Below are 22,807 nucleotides of genomic sequence, written 5' to 3'. Positions count from 1 at the left end.
AGATAAAACAGATGAAATGATACAAAATTAACAGACAAACTAAAAACTATTATACAAGGAAGCATTTAACGTTTTTCTTTCGAACAAACTGACAAACAAATAGATATTAATGTTTTGGTTTTACATAATAAGTACTTCATCGTATCCTGGAACACTCGAAAACTTTACAATACACAATATTCCACATTAATATTGAAATTATTTCCGTATTGGACTTTAATTTACCAAGACGGAGAAATGTTGAAAGGCTTGATTATTTTGCTCCTCACTTTTACAAGTAGTGTGGTAAGAGGTTTAACACGATATGACAACAACACATGTTTTGACACGACAACAAGGTGAGTATATTTCCTTTTGATAACCAACAAATGTAATAATTTTTAGGATAGGAATCAATAATAAAATTTTAAATGAGATAAACAAAAATATATAAATCTTTAAAAAAATTTCGTGTTGTTCAGTCTGTTTTCTGTGAAGTGTTGTGTAGACTGATGTTATTCTTTTCGTGGTTTTTCTTTTATGTCATGTTTTTTTCTTCTGTTATTTCGACTTATGAATTGTCATTTGGTAGCGACTTCCTCTTTTTTTTCATCAATTATTACTTGCATTTATTAATGCGATTGTTGATAGACAAAGGAAATTTTGATATTACCTAAAATGCTGCACACATGTATACTTTCAGATTTTAAGTACAATTACAGTTATCTCGTTGCAGTAAATGCAATAATTAAACATCGTAAATTATTTTTTATTAACATGTTAAAATTGCCTGCATAAAGTCAGAAGCCTGCATTCATTTAAAGTCATTTCACAATTAACTATTTTCTTTTCAAAATTTTCATCAGCCTTCACAGAGTCAATAAACAAATATAATGTATTCGGTATGATCTCCTTCGTATATTATTAACAAAAAAATTGTTAATACTGAATAACATGACATCAGTACGCTCAAAGTTGTCATTCGCTATAATTGCATTTAATTGAGTCCTGTGATAATGGACAAGGTAATACTTTTGAAATGTATTTGAAAGATTTTTAACTTTCAGTGATATATATCTGTCTATTGAACATTTTCATATAATGATTCGTTTCAATCAAAATGGTACTTCAGCCTTTAACTAAAACGTGGGATTACCAGTGGATATTTCTAATCATTATCAGAAGTGTTGATTGGAACTTTTTCAATACAACTAAAAAAATATCGAAATGCGTCATTATTATTCTATAAACGATCAATTAATGTTTTCCGGGATAATGTTTTAAAATTTTGTTTGATGTATAAATGAAATATAGTTCAACATATCCGGAAATATTTAAGAGAATCAAAATACACAATATTCTCAATTATGGATGAATTATGTCCGTATTGGAATTTAATTTTGTCGTGAAACAAAAATGTCAGAATGATTGATAATTTTCTATATTCTGTGATCATCAGTGGTTAAATCTAAGCATTCACAAGGACCACGAAAATTGTTGTCTTTTGGTTTTTATTAAGTCTATTTTATGTCCAATTTGTATCTGATAGCAAGCCTATCTTTTGTCGGTTATGTTGAGTTTATGCACACGTTGTCTAAACTCTTGGTGATTTGGCACTTGATATGTGGTGTTGTTGAAGACCATATGTTAATCCCAAGATTTATGTTGGGTTTTTATGTATGTCAAAGGACTGCTTCATTCATTCACACATTATAAAAGATCCATATACAATTGAAATATTTTCAAAGGAGGAACAAACATATAGCATAGTATAAAGGGAACAACATATGGTGACAAAAATGTAATGATAGGCGGGAACTCATAGATTGGAATGGAAAACGATATTGCATCACACTCTATAAAAATTTGAATTTCTGTTATTTAGGAAGACACCTTTACCATGATTACATTGGTTTTATCAAAACTATATATATGATATATGAAAGATAGAAATGGTCATTTAGACCGTGGGAATATACAGTATGTAGTCTTTTTATCAAACAAAGCTAGCAAATTTTACTGGAATCTTCAAATCTTTAATGTAACTATCCTATAAGGTTTCGAGTTTCGAAAATAATATTGAATCTATGTTTTCCTAATGCTGTTATTTAAGGAATGACTGCAATATTTTTCTGTCTATAGAGAAATAGCATTAAAAATGTAGTGTACACTGAAAAACTCGCGTAGAGGTTTATTTAAAAGTGTGCACCACATTTTTGAGGTTATTTAGAATAGACAGAACAAATATTACAGTCATCCTTTACAAGAATTCATTATGTTTTTTTTATATTGTATCTGCTGATTTCAAAATTTACACATGTATTTGTTAACAATATTTCCTTTTTTAAAGTATTTACATATTTTACAGAGAATATGTTTGCTGTTCAAACTATGAAGATATCAACGATAACTGTATCAGTGAGTATGTAATAGTCGTATGATAAAAATAAGAGTAAAACAATTTCGTAGTACCATAGATATGTATTATGTAAATTTTCAACCAGTCTTATGAAGATGTTTGACAATTTTCCCGGAATTTTTCAATTCTATTTTCATTTACGGAAGAGATATTTCGTAAAACATCAGCTCCTGAAAATTAATTTTATAAGGTAGAATCAAAGCTAAATTCACATGAAGTAGTTTGTCCCATCGGAGTGATACTAATTTTCAAATCTACTAAACGTTACAAAGGTTCTAAGTAAGGGTTCATTAAGATAAACCAATCGAAAGATAATGTGTTGCTTACGGGAGTACATATAAAAAATAGGTAACTTATTGATAGTATAACTTACTTTTTGTACATCGTATTGGTTAGAACCGCTATAAGTTCGCGTATACGTATTTTCCACTTTACACGGGTCCAGTTCGCCTAGTAATTAGTGCTTTGGTAATAACTGGGTGTTCATGAGACATTTGGACATGGTAATTTTAATTAAAGTTTATGTAATTGTAATAAATTTAAAACTAAGGTTGAACTCCCTCAAACAAAGATTAAACAAAAATTATCTTAAAAGAGTTTTTTGCGCTATTTGTGTTCATCCTCTAGGTTGTTTTATATTTTTGGCTTTCAATACTTTTGAACTCGGACGTATCTGTTTTAATTTATTTCTGTATCACATGTCGTAAGAACAGTCATCGGTATCATACTTTCTTTTAAAGATCAGAACTAGATTTTACTTTAGATTCCAAACCAATATAAGTGTTATCACTTATCATTGAAAGTAGTGAACACTGAGTCTAGTTAACGAATTTAACGATCATATTGATATTAACATCTTCTGAACAGTTTGAACAATAATCATTCAGTCATTTTTCAGACTTATCCACTTCTGTAAATTCAATACTGTTTAGACAACTATTAGCTTGAAGCCAATTCAGTACTGTTCAGTATGATTTTGAGGTAGAGAGGTCAATTGCCAATCTGATTCGTGCATATTTTTAGACGAATTGTGGGTTTGATGATAAAAACATGAAACTTTGTACAATTGTAAATATATATTTGGTAGTCAATTTAAGCTATGGACCAACTCTGAACAATCCAATATGTCGGCCCTGTTCAAGATGTGTGCCAATCAGTCTAAATTTTACAACCAAGAATAAATTATAGCAAATAATATTTAAACCAAATATTTTAAAACATATAAAATGTAATCTAGCGTTTCTAGTAAGTCATGACGTTATATTTGACTTTTCATTTTGTTTTTCAAAATGGCCACAAAAAAGTGAAAATGAACAAAACTGGAACAAGGCTTTGCTCATATTTATTTCTTCTATCGAATTACATTTTGCAGTTCATACAATATTATAGTGATTGCGTTTCCATGATTTATTGATACTGTTTCCATGTCATTTTAATCAAAGATCCCATAAATTGAAACATTCGAACGTTTCCAGGACGCCATCATATATGTTTAAACGTTTAGTACCATCTGAGTCACTAATGATAATGGATATGTTTCACAGTTGGCTAGAAAATACTCACCCTTCTAAACACCTGCGTTGACCACTAGTTTTGATGAAAAGGGTCATCTTCTGTTGTTTATACTTTCAATGTTGAGTTATTTGCTCTTTAGTTTTCATTGTCTGTGTTGTCAACTAGTAAAATTCTTGTTTATTCATCGTTTAGTCATCGAAAATCTTACTTCATTTCATACGTTCACATTCGATCAAGTTTAAGATGATTTACATGTACCAATGGTTTTTACATGTTTTAAATTTTGTGATTCTAAGGATTAGAAAAGAGACATTTATAAATCCACTATTATATGATATATGCCTAATAACTGGATATGACTCATCAATCTATTTAAACAAGAGCACCTAAGTAGGTGTCACTTGTTGAACAAGAACTGCATACTTTTTTAAGCACATGAGATCATTCGCGGATTTCAGTGGGGTTGGTTTTGCTCAATTTAAGATTTTTGTTTAGTGATTTGTATTAGCATTTTTGGCGGTTTTTTATTCATGTTCTTATCTGGTTCTGTTTTACTAATGATTTTTGAGTGCCTCAGTATATTCTCCATCATTATATCATCTGAACAACAACACATTTTGACCATTTAGTGTTTGCCCCACTCCCCACTACATTTTAAACAGGACCGTACATAACATCACTGTCCCCGGCATTTTCATATACCGTGACTTTCTTTTTTATATCTGTCATCAACATTGTATTACCTCATTACAAAATGTTGATACCTCTATGATAAATGTCAAATAGGGTATATACCATCCGCATTCACTCGAAGTAGCACTCGGGGTAAAAGGCCGAAACATTCCCCAGCCTAAAGTTTTCATATGCTTTTAGAATGTTGTGTTTTTGCTTTAAAACCGTTCATGGTGCACAACATCATGGGGATTACCTGATCATGTTATATTATTTCAAAGGTTGGTTTAATCTTGTTAATTACTATGGCCATTGCTAGACAAAACACTATTAAATGCTTTAGTTGTACGATATTGATAGTCAAACTGATTGCCCCACCTTTTCCTTTTACAAGTGTGTAATTCTACACTTGGGCTTGATCTACATTTACCATTTTTAAATTACGTTTGCAACACTTAAACTGTATAGTTGAATGGCATAATATAGCGCAGGGGTACTGGAAGCCATAAGTTTGATGAAAAAAATGCAAAGAACCAATGAATAAGCAGTATAATGGAACCTTGTACGCCTAGATGGAACGTTCTCTTTATGATCTCACATCAAAATGTCCAGTTCAATCTTTAATGTCGCAGAGCAGTTATGGTTACGCGGACTTTAGATTTCCCTCTCATTACTCCATTCTTTGAATGTTACATAGTTCTCACCAGGGTCTCGTTCCTCAGTAAAAATAATTTCAGGATCTTTGCATAAGAATGAAAAGTACACCTACTGAAACCTCACGGAAATGTCTTGTTCATGATGCATGAGAGACTTTGAAAAGACTGCTATTCATTAAGTTCTATGTTTCCATGATCAAACGATTGTTCAACCATTGTTTTCTAAGCAATCACACAAGGTTCTCAACGATACCATTTCTATATAAAGACCTTAAACTAAACTGTTCTTTATCTGCACGAAATATTTTGGCCAGTTCCACTTACCCGATTTTGCATAAGCAAAAAACAATTGATCACAAGTGATAATTGATACATGTCTCAGAAAAGATTTAACACATTGCTAGATTATATTCATGGAATGTCGAATGAAATATCGAAACTGTCGTAAGATAGAACGACTCGTTAGTCGTAGTTGAACTGTTGTTGTTTTCAATATTGTCCATGGCTGCGGTTGGAAGGAACCATGTATTCAATGTTGAATTTTTCATAAATCTAGTACTGTAGATTAATGGATGAATGGATCATTCATAAACAACAAACGTAAACTATACATTTTGTCATCTAATACCTCCTCATTTCCTGGTCCTAGCACCCAGAAGAAGACCTATATACACAATGAAATTGTTTGAATTCAGTTGAATGTAATGTTAAATAATAATAGAGAAATAAAACAGACGTAACTTTGAAATTGATAATGTCATATTTGCCTCAATGGAATAACTTGTCTGCATCTGAATATTTGGCCAACCGATTATCAATTAATGTTTTTGATGACTGTTGAAAAGACTTTTGTCTTCATTATGTCTTCTTGAACTACCTGCATGTGCAGCTTTTTCAAGTATCGTTGCATACAAACAGATTGTTGCGGTTGGTTGTTTAATTGAAAACCAAAAGAATAACTAAACAGAAGAAGCATGCACCTGCCTTGTTAATGGCCTGGTAAGCCTGATATAACTGCAATTTTTAGATCATTTCTATGGCCTCTTCCAGTTGATCACAAAAGAAAACTGTTCGACTCGAGAAGTACACATTAGAGTTAAGTCTAGCTTAAATATTGAAATAACGTCAGTATCTATACATGATCACTCTTTGTAGACTACTGTTCTGCAAGAATAGTACCGTAGTAACGATTTTCTATACTTACCTCACAAATCTGTTTATGTTTGACTTTAGTTAATAAATGTGGCATACACTTGGTGTTATAGAGCACTTAGCTTTGCTGAAGTTACGTCAAAACAAAACACTTTGTAACCTTCTATAAGGGAATGTTGTCGATTTTGATATCTTATGACGGCTATTTTGGAAAATCTGAGCAAAAATTTCAGAGGTAGATTTTTATAAATATGTAATAAAAAACAAACAATATGAACATATCAAGTTCACTGTTTATATACTGGATAGCAAATTTAAAAATAGATTAAATTAGATTATGTAAAAAAAGTCCAATGACAAAATTACGTTAAACAGAGATGAAACATACCAACAGGATATTCAAACTCATCAGTCGAAAACAAACTGACAATGCCGTCGCACAACACAACAACGTAAATTAAAAACCGATCAACACGAATCCCACCTAAACCCAGAGGTGATCTCAGGTGCTTCGGAAGGGTAAGCAGATCATACTCCACATATGGAACTCGTCCTGTTGCTTACGTATGTACAAATCCGGTGATTAGTCTTATTCGGTAGGTCACATTCGAGGAAATGAGGACGGGATTGTGGTTACGACAATTGGAACAATTAACTCGTGATGGCGTCCGTAAAATTTGCGAAGGGATTATTTTAACATCACCACTTGGAAAAGTTGGTTTAATAGCTTCTTTGTAAGCAGCAATAAATCAAATTTCTTTTTTTTTCTTCCACTGTCTCTTTTTATGTCATTTACGAACAATAATATTCTTTAATTCTAATGGTTCTAGAATATTTTCATTTAGTTATTGCCAGTTTGTTACTTTTCCAGAATGCGAATTAGGATTTAGGTCGAGAAAGGGTAATTTCTGTGAACCCTGCCCATTTCATTTTTATGGTGAAGGCTGTGCGTATATATGTATGTGCAACGTTACACAAGGGTAAGAAAGATTATATTGATATTATATTTTAAACAAATTATTATAATTTTATTTGTGGTAATCTGTAGTTATATCCTAATGTTTATTTTTTCTTAGAATAATTTGTTGTTGATGAAATATCTGTAGTAGTTTACACTTATGGCAGGTCAGAGTAGCATATATATGGGATAAACGCTAGATTTGCCATAGAAACGATTAAGTATTTACGTCCGGTGACTTTCTGTTTCGGGTTTTTTTGGTTGATATTGGGATTTTGAAAGACAAATTCCCACACCACATTTTTATTCCTTTCATTTAGAGGACAACTTCTTTCGGCAAAACTATTATGGTTATTTTTGGGGAGGATATCGAGTCTTTCTCTAAGGTTGACTATATATAGGGTTGTCTTTATCGTTATTTCGGCTATAGCCTTAAGACAATTATAATGTAAATATTGCATATTTCGAACATTAAAATTTCGTAAGATATATATCAAGTGGAATATGAGCTTTTTACCAATCTGTAATACCGTACTTAGCCCTAAATCCAGTGGGAAGTAAAAATCAGACGTCACTATATTGTGTGGTAATAACAGAATAGACAACGAAATTGTCTAAAAGGACATGGGCAGAGCATTACTAAGTGTGTGGTGCAATTAAAAAGACGAATGGAAAAACAAGAAAGCATTCGCCAATGAGACACATCGATTAAAGGTAGATCGCTTTTTGTGACTAAGATTGAGGAAATATATTAATGTCTGAGTAACTAAGAAGTTTACAATATATTTATGAAATAGTTGAAATAAAAAACGTGTAAACGATACGTTTGTCTGTTATCACTTATGTTATGTACTTTTATCACTTTTCCTTCCAAATAACAGTTTGTTATGTCATGATGCTCTATTTGTTTAACCTCTATTCAAACCCGCATAAAATAATAATCTCAATGTAACAGTTATAAAAATTAGTTTTTGAAGGGTATTATACTCACTTTAAAGTATGGATGATAGAAAGAATTTTTTCCTGGCTTATCATAATTTTTATACTGATTACAGATGTGACAATGTTCAAGGGTGTATAGAGAAATATGTAGAGACTACAAGTACACGTATGTCAATTTTTATGTATTTTACAACTAAGAGAAACTGCACTACTTATTTATTGCATACCAAAAACTGTAATATGGGAAGATTGTTTGATACCTTTATTTATGTTATCAAAACTTCATAGACATTGATAACAGTATACATTAATGCTATAAGATTTAAAATATATTTTAAACAATGTTGATATTTTATAATAAAAGTCACCAAAAACAATTTGCAGTTTGAATGTTTGATTCTAGATGTTATCAGTATGATGAAACCTGTAAGAGGAGCGAAAGTTACCAAAGGGATATTCAAACTCATAAATCGAAAATAAACTGACAACATCATGTCTAAAAAAGAAAAAAAAAGACAAACAGACAAAACAATAGTACACAAAACACATTATAGAAAACTAAAGACAAAGCAACACGAACCCACAAAAAATGGGTTGATCTCAGGTGCATCAAGAGGGTAAGCAGATCCTGCTCTGCATGTGAAACCCGTGTCGTGTTGCATATGTTAGTACAAACCCGGGAAAAAGTCTAATTCTGTAGGTCACATTCATGAAAAGGGAACGAGATTGTATTTACGACATTAGGAACATATCCGCTATCTTTGTGAAACGGATATTCCATAACGGTCAACCAACTCGTGATGGCTTCCGTAAAATTTACGAAGGGATGATTTCAACTTCACCATTTGGAACTCTTGTTTTAATAGCTTCCTTATGAGCAACAACTCTCTATCAAGGAAATCATGATAGGAAATACAAGCCGAGGAATATCTTATCAATTGGGAAATATACTCCGTATGCAGGCGCTGCTGGAATGTTGCTACATAGAAATGGAAAAATACACAATTGGAAAGCTGAAATCATCTCTCTTTTATCGTAAAGTTTTGTTTCTAACCGACGCTCATTGTTAATTTCTAGATTTAAGTCAAGATATGAGTATATATTGTATCCTGTATCTCAAGTTAGATGGGATAGATGCGTTCAACAAAGTCACCAAATCTTGAATTATTTAGTGAGAGAACATCGATGATGATATTTTTTCTTGAACTGTCAATACCTAATTCTTTTATCAAGCAGTTGATGTAATGTGAATTATACACAAAAACGATGTTGTTTGTGTATTTATCTGCGGGAACGACAACATATTTGTCATAGGGGTGAGACAAGTGTTTTGCCACATGTAGGTCTTTAAAAATGTACCATAGGTATTGATAGACCCATTTAGTTTCTTAATTCTGATTTGTATCAACGACCTCACGGCCTTAATTCATTTGGAAAGAGCATATACGTCTTCTTTCTCGCGTTTAACCCATTGACTGGCATAATCAACGACCGAATCCAGGTCTTTTGAAGTTGTGTTTCCAATTGATGGATTTAGGCCATCGATATTTCGGACCTTTGGATAACACATTTCGCATGGAAGTGTTATTGACAATGTTGAGGTCACCGGTAATAACATGGTCAGCCGGATTATATATGACTGGGGAACTAGCATAGGTGCAATCAGGAGGTTAAGACTTGAAGTCGCCAATATTGAGATCCTGCAACACGTGTTTGTAATTGAAAACTTTAGTTGCAATGGGTTTGGTATAGGTATAAGAAATGATTGGTACAGACTGATCTTTCGATTGAACTAATTTATGAGTAAGGATATTGCCCAAGTTGAGGGCATCGAGACCTTTGTTGGCAAAGGAATGTTTAAGAAAGTATCTTTTCTCTCTTTCATCTTTTCTAATGCGAACTGGTTTAAAAAGTCTGTGACTTGCAATTTCGGAAATGAAAGTTGTAAGTTTGTATTGGTTTGAATGAGGGTTTGTAACAGTGGTTTCCAAACATAAGTTGTAGAGAGAATGAAGCTTTGAAAGGGGTAATGTATAAAGCTTCGTCCGAATGTGATGAATACCTCACGGCTTATGTTCAAACGGCAGCAGGTCATTAATAGAAACATCATGGAGAGTTGGTGATGTATGATGACGATAACAGTGACTGCGTCTGTATTCATGGATGTAATCATACGGGTTCTGACGAGGAATATAATTACTTAATTAAAATATAACTTCAAGGTTTTTAGAAATTGAATATATTCATACTTTGTTTTCAAATACATAATTGAAGCGTCAAATCCATGTAAAATTATATATTTTCACGAGAAATTTTCATTCTCAGCAAATAGAATTTTCTTAATTGCAAATAAAAGGTACACGAGGCATATTGTTTTTAAAAGTTTAACCATCTTATACGTACACTATTGGAAACATAGGTCCATTGTATCCTTTACTTACTGTTATGTGACACGACTGTCTTTTGTTCTTTGATACATAAGGAAATGTTGGATTCATGTATATAAAATCTTGAGGGTAACTATGACATGCAGATAATGTTGATGTTGAGATAACTTTATTTTAATTTTCTAGATAATATTAGGAATGGCCATTTAATGTGCAAAATAAAAGGATGTTTTAATAGTCTCTGTGGTTAACTAAGTAAAGACGTTCATCCGAAAACCATTTTGAAATTAGTCGAGTAAACAGAAGTTGAAACTTCCTAGACACGATTCTACATTTATTGCATTGTACATGTATGACCCTTGAAATTCAATCATTTTATCATTATATAGCTACCGTCTTTCTAACTGTTAAAAGCTTTTGCGACAATATTAATTAATAATTATTGATCTAGACGATAAATTGTGTAAAAAGACCTACCTTCAATGCGCAACTTGATATTTATGTATGTATATACTAAATCCTTAACCACATGTAGTTTTGTATAAATAGTGTTGAGTCATATAGTAAGAAGATAGAATGAATATTTGAAATCAAAGATAGAAAATCAAAATAGATTTATTATTCTCAAATGTACATGTTTAGATTTCTACATTAATATCACTATATTATGTATTATAAAAAAAAATTCTTGTAGAATTAAAAATCATTTGTGTTTTCTATATATATATATATCATTTATAACGAAAACAATTTCATTTTATTTTGTCTTTATGCTTTAAGTGACAACACATTCAAATATAGTTGAAGCTATTTCTTCAGAAGAAAGTGTGACGAAGGTGCACGAAGAAGAAGAAACCGACGGTAGAATTGAAGTTTATATATATATATATACATTGTAACTCGTCTAAAAATCAGCCCAACAATGTTAGATCTGTAAATTTGCTTTCGCAAATGTTTTGTTCTTCCCTCGCCGGGATTCGAACTCATGCTACTGAGATATCGTGACACCAAATCGCCTGCACTGTATCCGACGCGCTAGACCACTCGACCACCTAGGCTTCGTATATATATATTATGTATTGATAATAAATCAAAGGCTGCAATTATTTCATGTGTACCAATTAACACAGAACAGCATGAACTTTGACTCACTTTAAGGTAGTAAGGCTTACATCAGAAGAAGCTAACCTAATCTATGATAATTTTCATTTATGAATTTAATAAATGATAATATACAATGAAATGTCTGCACATAATAGTCCGTTGATAAAAACATATATTCAATTGATAAAATATGCCCTTGCCCTATTCAATGTTTTTGGTTGCAGGACATTCTAGAGAATCTGAGATCACCCCATTTTTTTTTCATTAGTTCATTTTGATCCGTCTTTAGTTTTCTGTGAAGTGTTTTGTGGACTGTTTTTTACGGAAGCGTATTAGCGCCACACATTTTTTTTTAATATTTCTTCCTATGTTTGCGTTATAACGCAAACCTTTGCAAAATAACGCAAACCTTTGCGATATAACGCAAACCTTTGCATTATAACCCAAACCTTTTGCGTTATAACGCAAACATTTGTTTTATCTTATTTAAGTTTCAAAGGAAGCAGCTGTTATCAATGGAGGAGGCTGCATATATTAAAATTTATCACCCTTTGTACTCATTGCAAAATTAAATGCTTGAATATTTAGAACATATCATTGATTAATAATGATCAGGATAATACATGTATATATTGAAGTTATACCAAAGAAAATAAAAAATCGACCTTGCTAATACTATATATAATGAATATACTTCCAAAGTAAGCTCTCGTTTTAACATTGTGTAAGGTTGGTTTGATCCAAACAAGCTACCTTTTGTAATATATGTATAAAATGAAGATGTTTTATTATTATAATTATGTTCTCTCTATTCACATTGCTACCCAAGCATCTTAAAGTTACCTCACTAGATTGAAATGAAAATTCCATGACTTTTTATCAAAGAATCTATCATATTCTAATTTTAAAACGATTTCTCACATCAAAATTTAAAAAAATGTTATTTTTTCTGAATAATTCATTTTTAAGCAGAAAGATCAATTTGTCTATTTGACGTGATAGTTTCACAATTGTATGACATTATTTTTGCTCTTATCTATTTAATCAAAATTTTCAAAATTTTGGCCTTTCACTTAAAATATGCCTATACCCTATCTATTTTCTTGTTAAATTATATAATTTTCTGATACAAAAACAATTCTTAATTTGTGTATAATTGCACCTCAAGTATTCCCTTATTCATATTCATATTTATTAGTAATGATTTGGCCTTATATTTATGGTTCTTCGCTTAACTTTATCACAACCGGAATTTAATGACAGAAGGACATATATACAAAACTTAATGAAAAATTGAAATCAAAATGTTTGCGTTATAACGCAAAGGTTTGCGTTATTTCGCAACTGTTTGCGTTATATCGCAAAGGTTTTTTTTTTTGCTTAAATGTTTTGACTGTCCCCTTTGTATCGTCTGCATCTTTTTGCAGTAAAATCTTGAAATCCTTACTACCCAACTTCTGTAAGCTGTTCACATTGTACAAGAAAAACTTCTCGCTTTGTCTAATATATCTAAGAAAATGACATAAACCAAATTTAGTCTTTTATTTATTTAGTTTGAACAGTAAATTAAATATCAGTAAGAATATTTAAAGATAAGGATATGTGATGTGATTGCCAATGACAATTATCCATCAGAGTTCAAATAACGTGGATAGCAGTAACGGTCACAGAAAGGTTTTTGACAATGAGCAACATCAGTACCATATATTCATTACAAAGGCCCATAAAAGAAAACATGTCATGCAGTTCAAATGAGAAAAACCAAAGGCGTATTTTTTTACAGAACAAAAATAAAATATGGCAGACACCAATTAAAGACACACCTCTGAATTACTGAATAAAAGATGTAACGGGATGAATCACACGTGTGAGCGATCAAACAAGACAGTGATGTAACACCACATCATAAATTGAACAGTAAAAATCAGTTGAAATATGTTTACATGTAATTGATAACAAAACAATTTAATTTCGTAGGTTTATCAAAAACAGAACTACTAATCCTATTCTGTGGAGCCTTATCTGGGATTATTGTTTTACTAGGAATCTTAGGAATTTCAAACTGTGTCAAGAAACGTAGATGTCTTTCGAAATCAAAATGCAAAAACACTGTCGAAGAAAGTGGTGGTAAAGCAGAAGAACACACAACACAAGAAACTTTGGAACTCCATGAATGCCTATACGAAAGCATCGACGATAGTCATTTGGACAGCATATTACTTCCCATTACATTTAGTTCTAATCTTGAAAAAGACTATGACTCGTCCAGTTCTGAAAGTATAACAAATTGTAACGAAACTCTGGCCTGTTACCAACACCCATTTACCAGTCTTGGTACAAAGGAATCCAGTCATAAGGACGAACAAAGCCAAAATGCAATTCCGTCTACGAAAAAATATAATTGTATAGTAGATCAAAGTTTATGCAGTACCTATCCGCCAATAGAAGAGGACGCTTCGGGTTATGAAATTTCAGTAGATTGCACGTATGACCGAGCAAGCTACCTTCACCGGAACAATACTTTAGTCGACAAGACTTCCTACTGCCACATCTCCGACATAAACAAAAGTAAACATCTTTCAGAATAGATGCAAGTTATCGACCAAACAATCATAATTGATGAGAAAAGAAATCAATGGAAATGGAAAAGAATATATAAAAATCCTAATTGTCCAACTTTTTTCCCTTTTGTTGTTGGATGTATCGTTATGATGTAGTATGTCGCATTTTTTAATATCTAAAAAGAAAGGGAATTTAGATTTCTGACTCCATATCTGTTTTATCCAGCGATCATTTATCAATGAATTAATAGTATATTACTCATGCAAATGCAAACAATCACGTCTTGCTTTCATCAGACTTGTTTTTTGTTTTTCTAACAATATTATATAAATTTTGCCATTATGCAGACATTTAAATAGGGATAGAAGGAGATGTAGGTTATAATTTAATGATAATGCAACCCAACGACAACAATAATTATAAGACATGTATAGGGCAACATACAGATTATAACGATCGAACAGTCAAATGATATGCAATATGTTAAATTGATCTTAGATGAATAAGACTACCTTTTTAGTTGCCTTTTTGTAATATCGCTAGTCACGTTCTCATGTCTTATATATTCTTAGCATCTTTATAGTTAAGACTTGAGCGTTTCTGGTGAAGGTAAATCCACAATTATTCTTCGGACGCACGAAATTGATAAATTGTTATTTTCATTTTAAAAAAGATCTAAACCACCTCGATCATTATTTTCATCGGTTGACATTTTTGTATGTCCACAGTATTTCAAAATTTTTTTATTCTTTATGTGAAGTTACCGTCATACCGAATTCATCCTCGCCACTGAGTGGTTGATTCCAATGGAATATTCCTAGTTATTTTCCTTAAAATCGACTATATATAGTATAATTGTGCACCTTTTAAGATTGTTCATTAGATTCAATAGTTTTCTATTTGAAAAAAAAAAACAATAATGGGAACAAGCAGAATATGTTATTGACGGTCAACGTGCTGTGCATGTCAACTTAACTTCTGAAATTTTGCTTTTTGTATTAAATATGTATATGTATGATTATTTTTAATTTGTTTTTGAAGATTTTTTTTTTTTTTTTATTTAATTACAAAGATTTTAAAAATGTTTCAGCATGCCTCATTCTGTTTGTGCCAATCCCATTCCATGAATTTTCATTCAGTGTTTGTCGTTGATCGCTGTTATATATGTTTTTCGGTTTTTGTTTTATACAGGGCTTTTTAAAGCTTACTTACTACAAAATGTTTATTGGGTTTTGCTCGTTGATGAAGGCTTGTGTCTTATGATGTTTTCGCTAAGGTTTGCTGCTCACTAGGAAGCCATTGAGTTGTTGCCATCCCTCGAAAAGTTTTATTGCGCGCTGATATGACGATAAGGAATGGTCATGTCACAATTGACCATGCATCTGTTTCAGGAACGTAGTCACAATCTCGTGTTGATGTTGAAATCACAGCTTTCCCATTTAAGATAAGCACAACCGGGTGTTTTTTTGTAAGGTTCGTTTTAGTGAGACTTCGCTTTTCTATATAGTGTGTTTTATGTACATAACTAAAATTTATACATATCACCATTACCACTCTCTTTGTACACAGTATTAATAAATCATACACCGTCAACTACTTTCCAATGTTTAAACTGATATTATCACTTCACAAATCCAAATGCGATCATGCTACATTTCAGTATTCTGAATTAACAGGAAATGTTCAAATCCATTCTTTTGTTTCATATCAAAAGCTTTTTTCAATATGTACTCTTAACTAGAATAGTGTGCAAGTGATAGTCTGATGCTTCATTGAAACCCCAATCTTAGTAAAAATTTATCAAAATCACTACTTTTCTCACTTGTAATTCTACCACAATCCCTGATGTTCAAAATATGCACATTACCTTGTTCACCATGTCACTTGCTACGTAACTAGCATATACCTTATCCTTCTAATATTGCTAATTTCCACACTCTCGTACTGAATTCATTTTATTATTCCTTGACTATCATAGCTATGTGTCTATAAAAGTTTTAAACAAATACTAAACTTCATTGCGTATTTAAAAAGGGAAAGTCTATAAAAACTGACAAAATCAATGTTGTGATATATTTTTATCCAATACCTTATCAAAGCACGTTTAGTATAAAAATGTCTATGTATTTTGAAAAAGTAGTTTAAACCGACTTTAAGTAAAGCTTGTTTGTATTTGTATAATGATCAAAAGTATTTATATTTTACTAATTTATGTGGTATCATAAGTCTAACAGCAGTAAACACATACTTTTCTTTTAAAGTCAGTTGAGCTATGTATATCTTATTCGTATAGTGTACAATTATGACTAGTGGTATGTTGAACAGATAATGATGTATTCATAAATAAACATATATGTGTAATGAAGTTGAACAATGTTAAGCACAGCTAATAAAAAGGTAAAATAGATTTAAAAAACATTTTGTATATATCATGTGTGTTCATGTATTTCAGTTGTTTGATTTTATTCTTAAATATCATCAATTACATGTTTAAAATACTTTGTAAATACTGTTTCTGTGCGTCACAATTAAACATGTATACTATTGTAAAGTGTCCAGTTACTGTACGTTAAATAGGGAATTTAAAGTTATTGTGTCATAGCAAATGGAAAATTTAAGTAACAAATTCTTTATAAAACTTTAATCATGTTTTAATTGTAGATTTTAATCAGAAAATATGAAATACACTTCTTCTATAAGGACGCTTTATTTACCTGTTTTATAAACTGGTTCCCTGTTTAAATAGTTATACTGTTTTATATTGAATTGATAGCAAGCTGTGTACATGTTAGTGATAAAAAGAGTTATCAAACTATTCATGTTTAATTTATGTCAATTGAGACTTTTTGATTTAAAGAAGTAAATGTTTTATAATTTTGATTACCTGGGTACATTGTTAGTTAAAGTATGAAGTCAGTATATGCGGCTAATGGTTTCGTACCACACATTGTGTTCAATATTTTATAGTTCTATTCTAACAATTGCTGAATTTAAAGTGTATTTAATTGATTATTTAACTTTTTTATTGTTTTTAACACTGATTTTATGTGCGCATTCAGAATGAAGTATCAAAACTTATAAAAGTTTTACTTATAAATTTATAAGCCATCAACATAATCAAACAAAGACCTATAGTCGTTTCTGTTGTTAGGTCTTCCTGTAAGCTTAGCTAAGAACTGCAACATATGTACAAATGCACCCGTACTGTAGAAAACATTCCAATTACACAGTACAAAACTTTACTCAAGAATGTGTTATCCAGGTGAACTAAAACTATATTAAATGGTTGAATAACAAAACAATTCCGAGCTTCACACTAAAACTGTGGACACGATTATCACGTTTATACCGGTATACTACTGTTGCCTTTATTTACAACCCTTTAAATCTACAAAAAGAAACATCAATCCTTATAATTATATTTTGATGCTACATTCATTAAATAACGAGTTAAATCAACTTTTTCGTGGGAAGATTACATACACGAATAAACAAACATTAAAACTTGTATCAATTATCCATGGATATGCAAGTCTTTACTAAAAATCAGGTACGTTTATATATAGCTACATTGTATTTACTTATGTTCTGGTTTTTTCTCAATCCGCATTTTGTGAGTCAAATAACTTCCAGGACATATACATAGCTACATTATTACTTTTGATTTAGAATTTATTTCATTCCATTTTTACTACTCACATATTGTTTTCGATATATAACATTTGAGTTTTTAAATTTCTATATTAGCTTTAAACATTTAAAGTTGTAATGTAAGGAACAATGCCTTTATTCTTAAAAAAAAATACAAAAAACAAACAAACAAACAAACAAACAAACGTATATTTCATATGACAAGCCCGGATTCTGTAAAAGTAGTGACATAAAGTTAACAAATATAATATGAATTCTTAAAAGACAATTCAAATCATCAAAAATATAACTCAGGACAACAAACAACGAGGATCCTGACTTAGAAAAGGATCATGAACATACAGTATAATTGTGTTAAACTAATTTGTTTAGTTATCACCATTCCACTCCAGCTTCCAATTAAAGTGTGTGGTATAATTTTGTGAAGAAATGCGATGTTTGTTATTAGGGGTTAATTTAAAGGGAGTTAACATAATATAGATAATAGAAGATGTGGTATGAGTGCCAATGAGACAACTCTCCATCCAAGTCAAAATTTATAAAAGTAAACCATTATAGGTCAAAGTACGGTCTTCAACACGGAGCCTTGGATCACACCGAACAGCAAGCTATAAAGGGTCCCAAAAATTACTAGTGTAAAACCATTCAAACGGGAAAACCAACGGTCTAATCTATATAAAAAACGAGGAACGAGAAACACTTATGAACCACATCAACAAACGACAACTACTGAACATCAGATTCCTGACTTAGGACAGGTGCAAACAATTGCAGCGGGTTTAAACGTTTTAATGGTACCAAAACTTCAACCTTATCTGAAACAATAGTGAAACATCACAACATAGAAAAACACACTATAAAATATTGATTGAAATGGCTTAACTCAATCAAAAGACACATTAACACCGGTGAACGTACACTGAACAAATAAATTTGATCTATGATACAATGCAAATACAAAATAAATAAACTGAGGGAAGAATAATTAAAGTAACATGTTATACCGCTGTGAAATGTTAAACAATTTCAGAAAAACAATAAACCCATATGGATTTCTGATTCTGACTAAAGTATTTAAAGCAAAGACAGTTAGAGCTTCAAAAGTCAACAAAGCTATTGACTTGATATAGCAAATTCACCTTTTTTTTGCGCTAAATTTTGAATAAATAAAATGAAATAATAACCTCTTACATATGAAATTCATTTTTTTGAAACAATTCATCAGACCTCATTTTGATGAATTCAGTGATATTGTCAACAAAAGCGTTTATCTGAACCGTGGTATAACATAGAATTTCCTACACCCTTTTTGCACACAACATTACAACAACTGATATCCAGTTGAGTTTAAACAAATGAAATAGAACTCTTTATTAGAGAAGGTATAATGGCCAAGCTGGTATTTTTGAATTGTGTACATCTGTTTCTATGGACTTTAAAAAAATTAAATCTAGGTCTATAGTTCAGGATTTTTGTGCATCTCATATACGTGTTTGTACTTAAATTGATATTATAATATGGAGTTTCGAGATATTTGTTAAGTTTGAATTAAAGACAAATTATCACACAACAGCCAATTATGGAAGGTGCAAATACATGTGGATTTATTTTTTGGCATAAGCATAAATTTCGCCGAAACATAATTCCAAAGAAAAATAATCTTTTTAAAACATTAATTTGCATCTTTGCCCTGCCAACAGTTACTAGGGAAAAACTCCTACCAAAAAATGGGCAATAATTTCAACGAAAAAAGAAAGTCAGATACACCTTTTTATGTTCAAGCGTTTTGTCTATTTTGTCTTGAAAACGTATTTTTATATATGCTACATATTGATATATTAACATTAAACATTCAATGTACAAAGAAATGAAGTATACGGATAAAGCGAAATACCTTTTTAGTTATTCTTAAAAACAGAGTTGGTGTGTTCGAATAATAAAAAAAAAGCTTCGTCTTTTGTATTTGTATACAACTCGAAATGATGTGTTTGTGCGCCATAGTTTCAATTGGACTTGCGATTTGACTGCCTTAAAACTTACCATTGTTATACATTTGTTTGCACTGTTTGATAATGAGTTCCAATCGTTTATAGTTTGTGGAAAAATAGAATGTTTGTAAATGTCAGTATTTGCTGATAAAATTATCAGTTGTTTTTAGTTTGTAGTTCTTGATGGTATGTTATTTAATTCAATATGATTTTCAAAGGGGATGGCTACCAGATCGTTCACTACTTGTACAGTAGTACAAAACGCTTTTCTCCTATTCCTGCTACATAAGGTCCTCCATCATGGAAGTGATACTTCTAGTGCGCCTTAGGTCTTTGCATACGAGCCTAGCCGACCTTCGTTGAATGCTCTCTCTACGGTTCATATCTTTCTTTAGGAATGATTACCCACATAACACAATTGTGTTACCAGCTATGCCATGGTTTTTGTTTGGTTTATGTAGTAGTTTTCGGTGAGGCACGGTTTCGAATGTCTTACAAGTATCAAGTATTATAAGATCAATTTGCTTCTTGGCATCGAAATATATCATGATGTCGTGCATCGTTCAAAAAAGCTGACTTTAACAGGAATGGCCACTACGGAAGCCGTGTTGAAGTGAGGTAGGTATATTATTTCTTTCTATGTGGTTTAGGATAGGTTTGCACAATATGTGTTCAAGAAGTTTACAGCAAACACATGAAAGCGATACAGGTCGATAAAATGTAGCTGTCTATCAACTTTTGTTTATTATCGGGCTAATGTTCGCATTTCTCCAGTGAGATGGAAGTTTGCCTGAATTTGGAACATATGAGTTTCTTCTAGAGCTATTGAACACAGATGTAGTCCTTTCTTTGAAATGCCTTCTGGTCCACTAGCTTTATTGGTATTTAAGTTTTTCAGAAGTTTTTCAACTCTTTGAACATCTATGTTTATGTTTTAAAGACTGGGATATTTCGATTTCTGTGTTTGTGTTAATAGGACTGACGCGCTTTCCTTGGTTAAGACTGACTTAACTTGTTCGTTTAATAGCTCGGTCTTAGTTTTGCTGTCCATGTATAGTATTCCGTTTAATTTTATTTGCAGCTACACCTATGTTATCAGTATGTTTTGACTTATCGTATCGCCAGAAATGTTTACTTTTGCCTTTCTCTTGTACCGTATCAAGTACCTTGTTGACATGTTGACAATGAGGTTGTCGTACAGCTTTTTAGATGGCTCGCCTTTATGGTGTGAAATTTACATAATCTTTAGGATTTCCTGTCTTTTTAACTTTCTAAAACAGTTTGTGTTTCCTCATAATTTTCTTTTTCACAGTGTTTGATAACCACGGTAAACTATATCTCGTATTTATTTATTTCTTTGGTACATTGATATTTAGTATTGTATCTATACTTTTTTATAGGTTGGTTCATTTGTCTTAACAGATGTGTTACTATTGATGATATCCGAGCCTAATTTAACAACATCGGCTTTGATCTCTTTCCATTTCACTTTCTTGTAAATAAATATCTCTCTTGGGGTTGGTTAATTTTGGTCTTACTACAAATGTTAAAATTCGATATGTATTTCTTAATTAGATATAAGAAGGTGTGGTATGAGTGCCAATGAGACAACTCTCCATCCAAGTCAAAATTTATAAAGGTAAATCATTATAGGTCACAGTACGGTCTTCAACACGGAGCCTTGGCTCACACCGAACAGTAAGCTATAAAGGGCCCAAAAAATTACTAGTGTAAAACCTTTCAAACGGGAAAACCAACGGTCTAATCTATATAAAAAACGAGGAACGAGAAACACTTATGAACCACATCAACAAACGACAACTACTGAACATCAGATTCCTGACTTAGGACAGGTGCAAACAAATGCAGCGGGTTTAAACGTTTGAATGGTACCAAACCTTCACCCTTATCTGAAACAATAATGTAACATCACAACATAGAAAGACACACTATAAAATATCAACTGAAATGGCTTAACTCAATCAAAGGACATATAAACACCAGTGAACAAACACTGAACAAATAAATTTGACCTATGATCCAATGTAAATACAAAATAACTTTATTTTCGTTCTCTTATTATTCAATCAAAATTTAGGCACACGAATTATCTTATTTATTAAATGTACTAAAAGAAAGAAAAGTCGAATACTTCGTTCATAAGCACTCTATCAAATGTTTACTGAAAGCCCTTGACTGCAGAGTTTACGTGTAGATCAGTTTGATGCATAACTTATCATTTTATGTGCGTGTTATGTAGGGTAATTGGTGTTAAAACTTTGAAACGGTTTAGTCTGCCCTTCCACGAAATAGTTCATTAGATTTTTCTCGTGTTTTTTTTTAACTTTCAAAAATTCCACCTGACAACCGATCAGACAAAATTTTAAGTTGACAAAATGTCTAAAAGTACATTAAATGATGCTTAATAGCTACAAAAGAGAGGGAAAAGATACACAAAAAGGAATCAACATAATTATTCGAAGACAAAAAATTAATGTTGATAGAAAAAAATTCTTTCGATTTTATGCATATTCGTTTGCATCAGTTTTGTGACTGTATTATAGAAGCACCAAAACCTACCTTAACGATAATTATTGAGCAGATATACAAATACAGAACCCAACCGTTTCTTCCTTTAGTTGTAATCCGTGTCTGTCATTGTTTCTAATATATTGTTTAATAATGGTAAGAGAGAAAAAGCAGAAGCTTTCGCATTTCAACAAATTCAACACATTCCAAACAGACGCCAATTATTCAAAACAACGACGTGAAATGAAACTATGCGAATTCATTTCAATTCATTCACGTTATCTTGAACCCTT

General features: G+C 31.5%; 1 protein-coding gene and 1 long non-coding RNA gene across 2 annotated transcripts; both read left to right on the top strand.

Annotated features, from left to right (window-relative positions):
• The first annotated feature begins 237 nt into the window (after positions 1 to 237).
• On the top strand, positions 238 to 8,821 carry LOC127711693 (uncharacterized). Its single transcript, XM_052217805.1, has 4 exons — positions 238 to 338; positions 2,348 to 2,397; positions 7,265 to 7,373; positions 8,407 to 8,821. The coding sequence occupies exons 1-4, from the start codon at positions 238 to 240 to the stop codon at positions 8,579 to 8,581; spliced, it is 435 nt and encodes a 144-aa protein (XP_052073765.1). The 3' UTR covers positions 8,582 to 8,821.
• Positions 8,822 to 11,414: 2,593 nt separating this feature from the next.
• On the top strand, positions 11,415 to 15,435 carry LOC127710729 (uncharacterized). Its single transcript, XR_007986302.1, has 2 exons — positions 11,415 to 11,541; positions 13,762 to 15,435. It is a non-coding gene; the product is annotated as an uncharacterized LOC127710729 (long non-coding RNA).
• Positions 15,436 to 22,807: the final 7,372 nt, after the last annotated feature.

This window comes from Mytilus californianus, unplaced genomic scaffold (assembly GCF_021869535.1).
Source record: "Mytilus californianus isolate M0D057914Y unplaced genomic scaffold, xbMytCali1.0.p SCAF_8, whole genome shotgun sequence".
Lineage (NCBI taxonomy): Eukaryota > Metazoa > Mollusca > Bivalvia > Mytilida > Mytilidae > Mytilus > Mytilus californianus.
The sequence above is the reverse complement of the archived record's forward strand: the minus strand, read 5'-3'. Positions and strand labels throughout refer to the sequence as shown.

What these genes read in the sequence shown, in the direction of transcription:
- LOC127711693 (XM_052217805.1), top strand. Translation starts at nt 238, where the DNA reads ATGTTGAAAGGCTTGATTATTTTGCTCCTCACTTTTACAAGTAGTGTG. An exon ending in TATCAACGATAACTGTATCA is followed by an intron (nt 2,398 to 7,264) that starts GTGAGTATGTAA and finishes TTACTTTTCCAG; the next exon opens with AATGCGAATTAGGATTTAGG. An exon ending in ATGTGCAACGTTACACAAGG is followed by an intron (nt 7,374 to 8,406) that starts GTAAGAAAGATT and finishes TACTGATTACAG; the next exon opens with ATGTGACAATGTTCAAGGGT.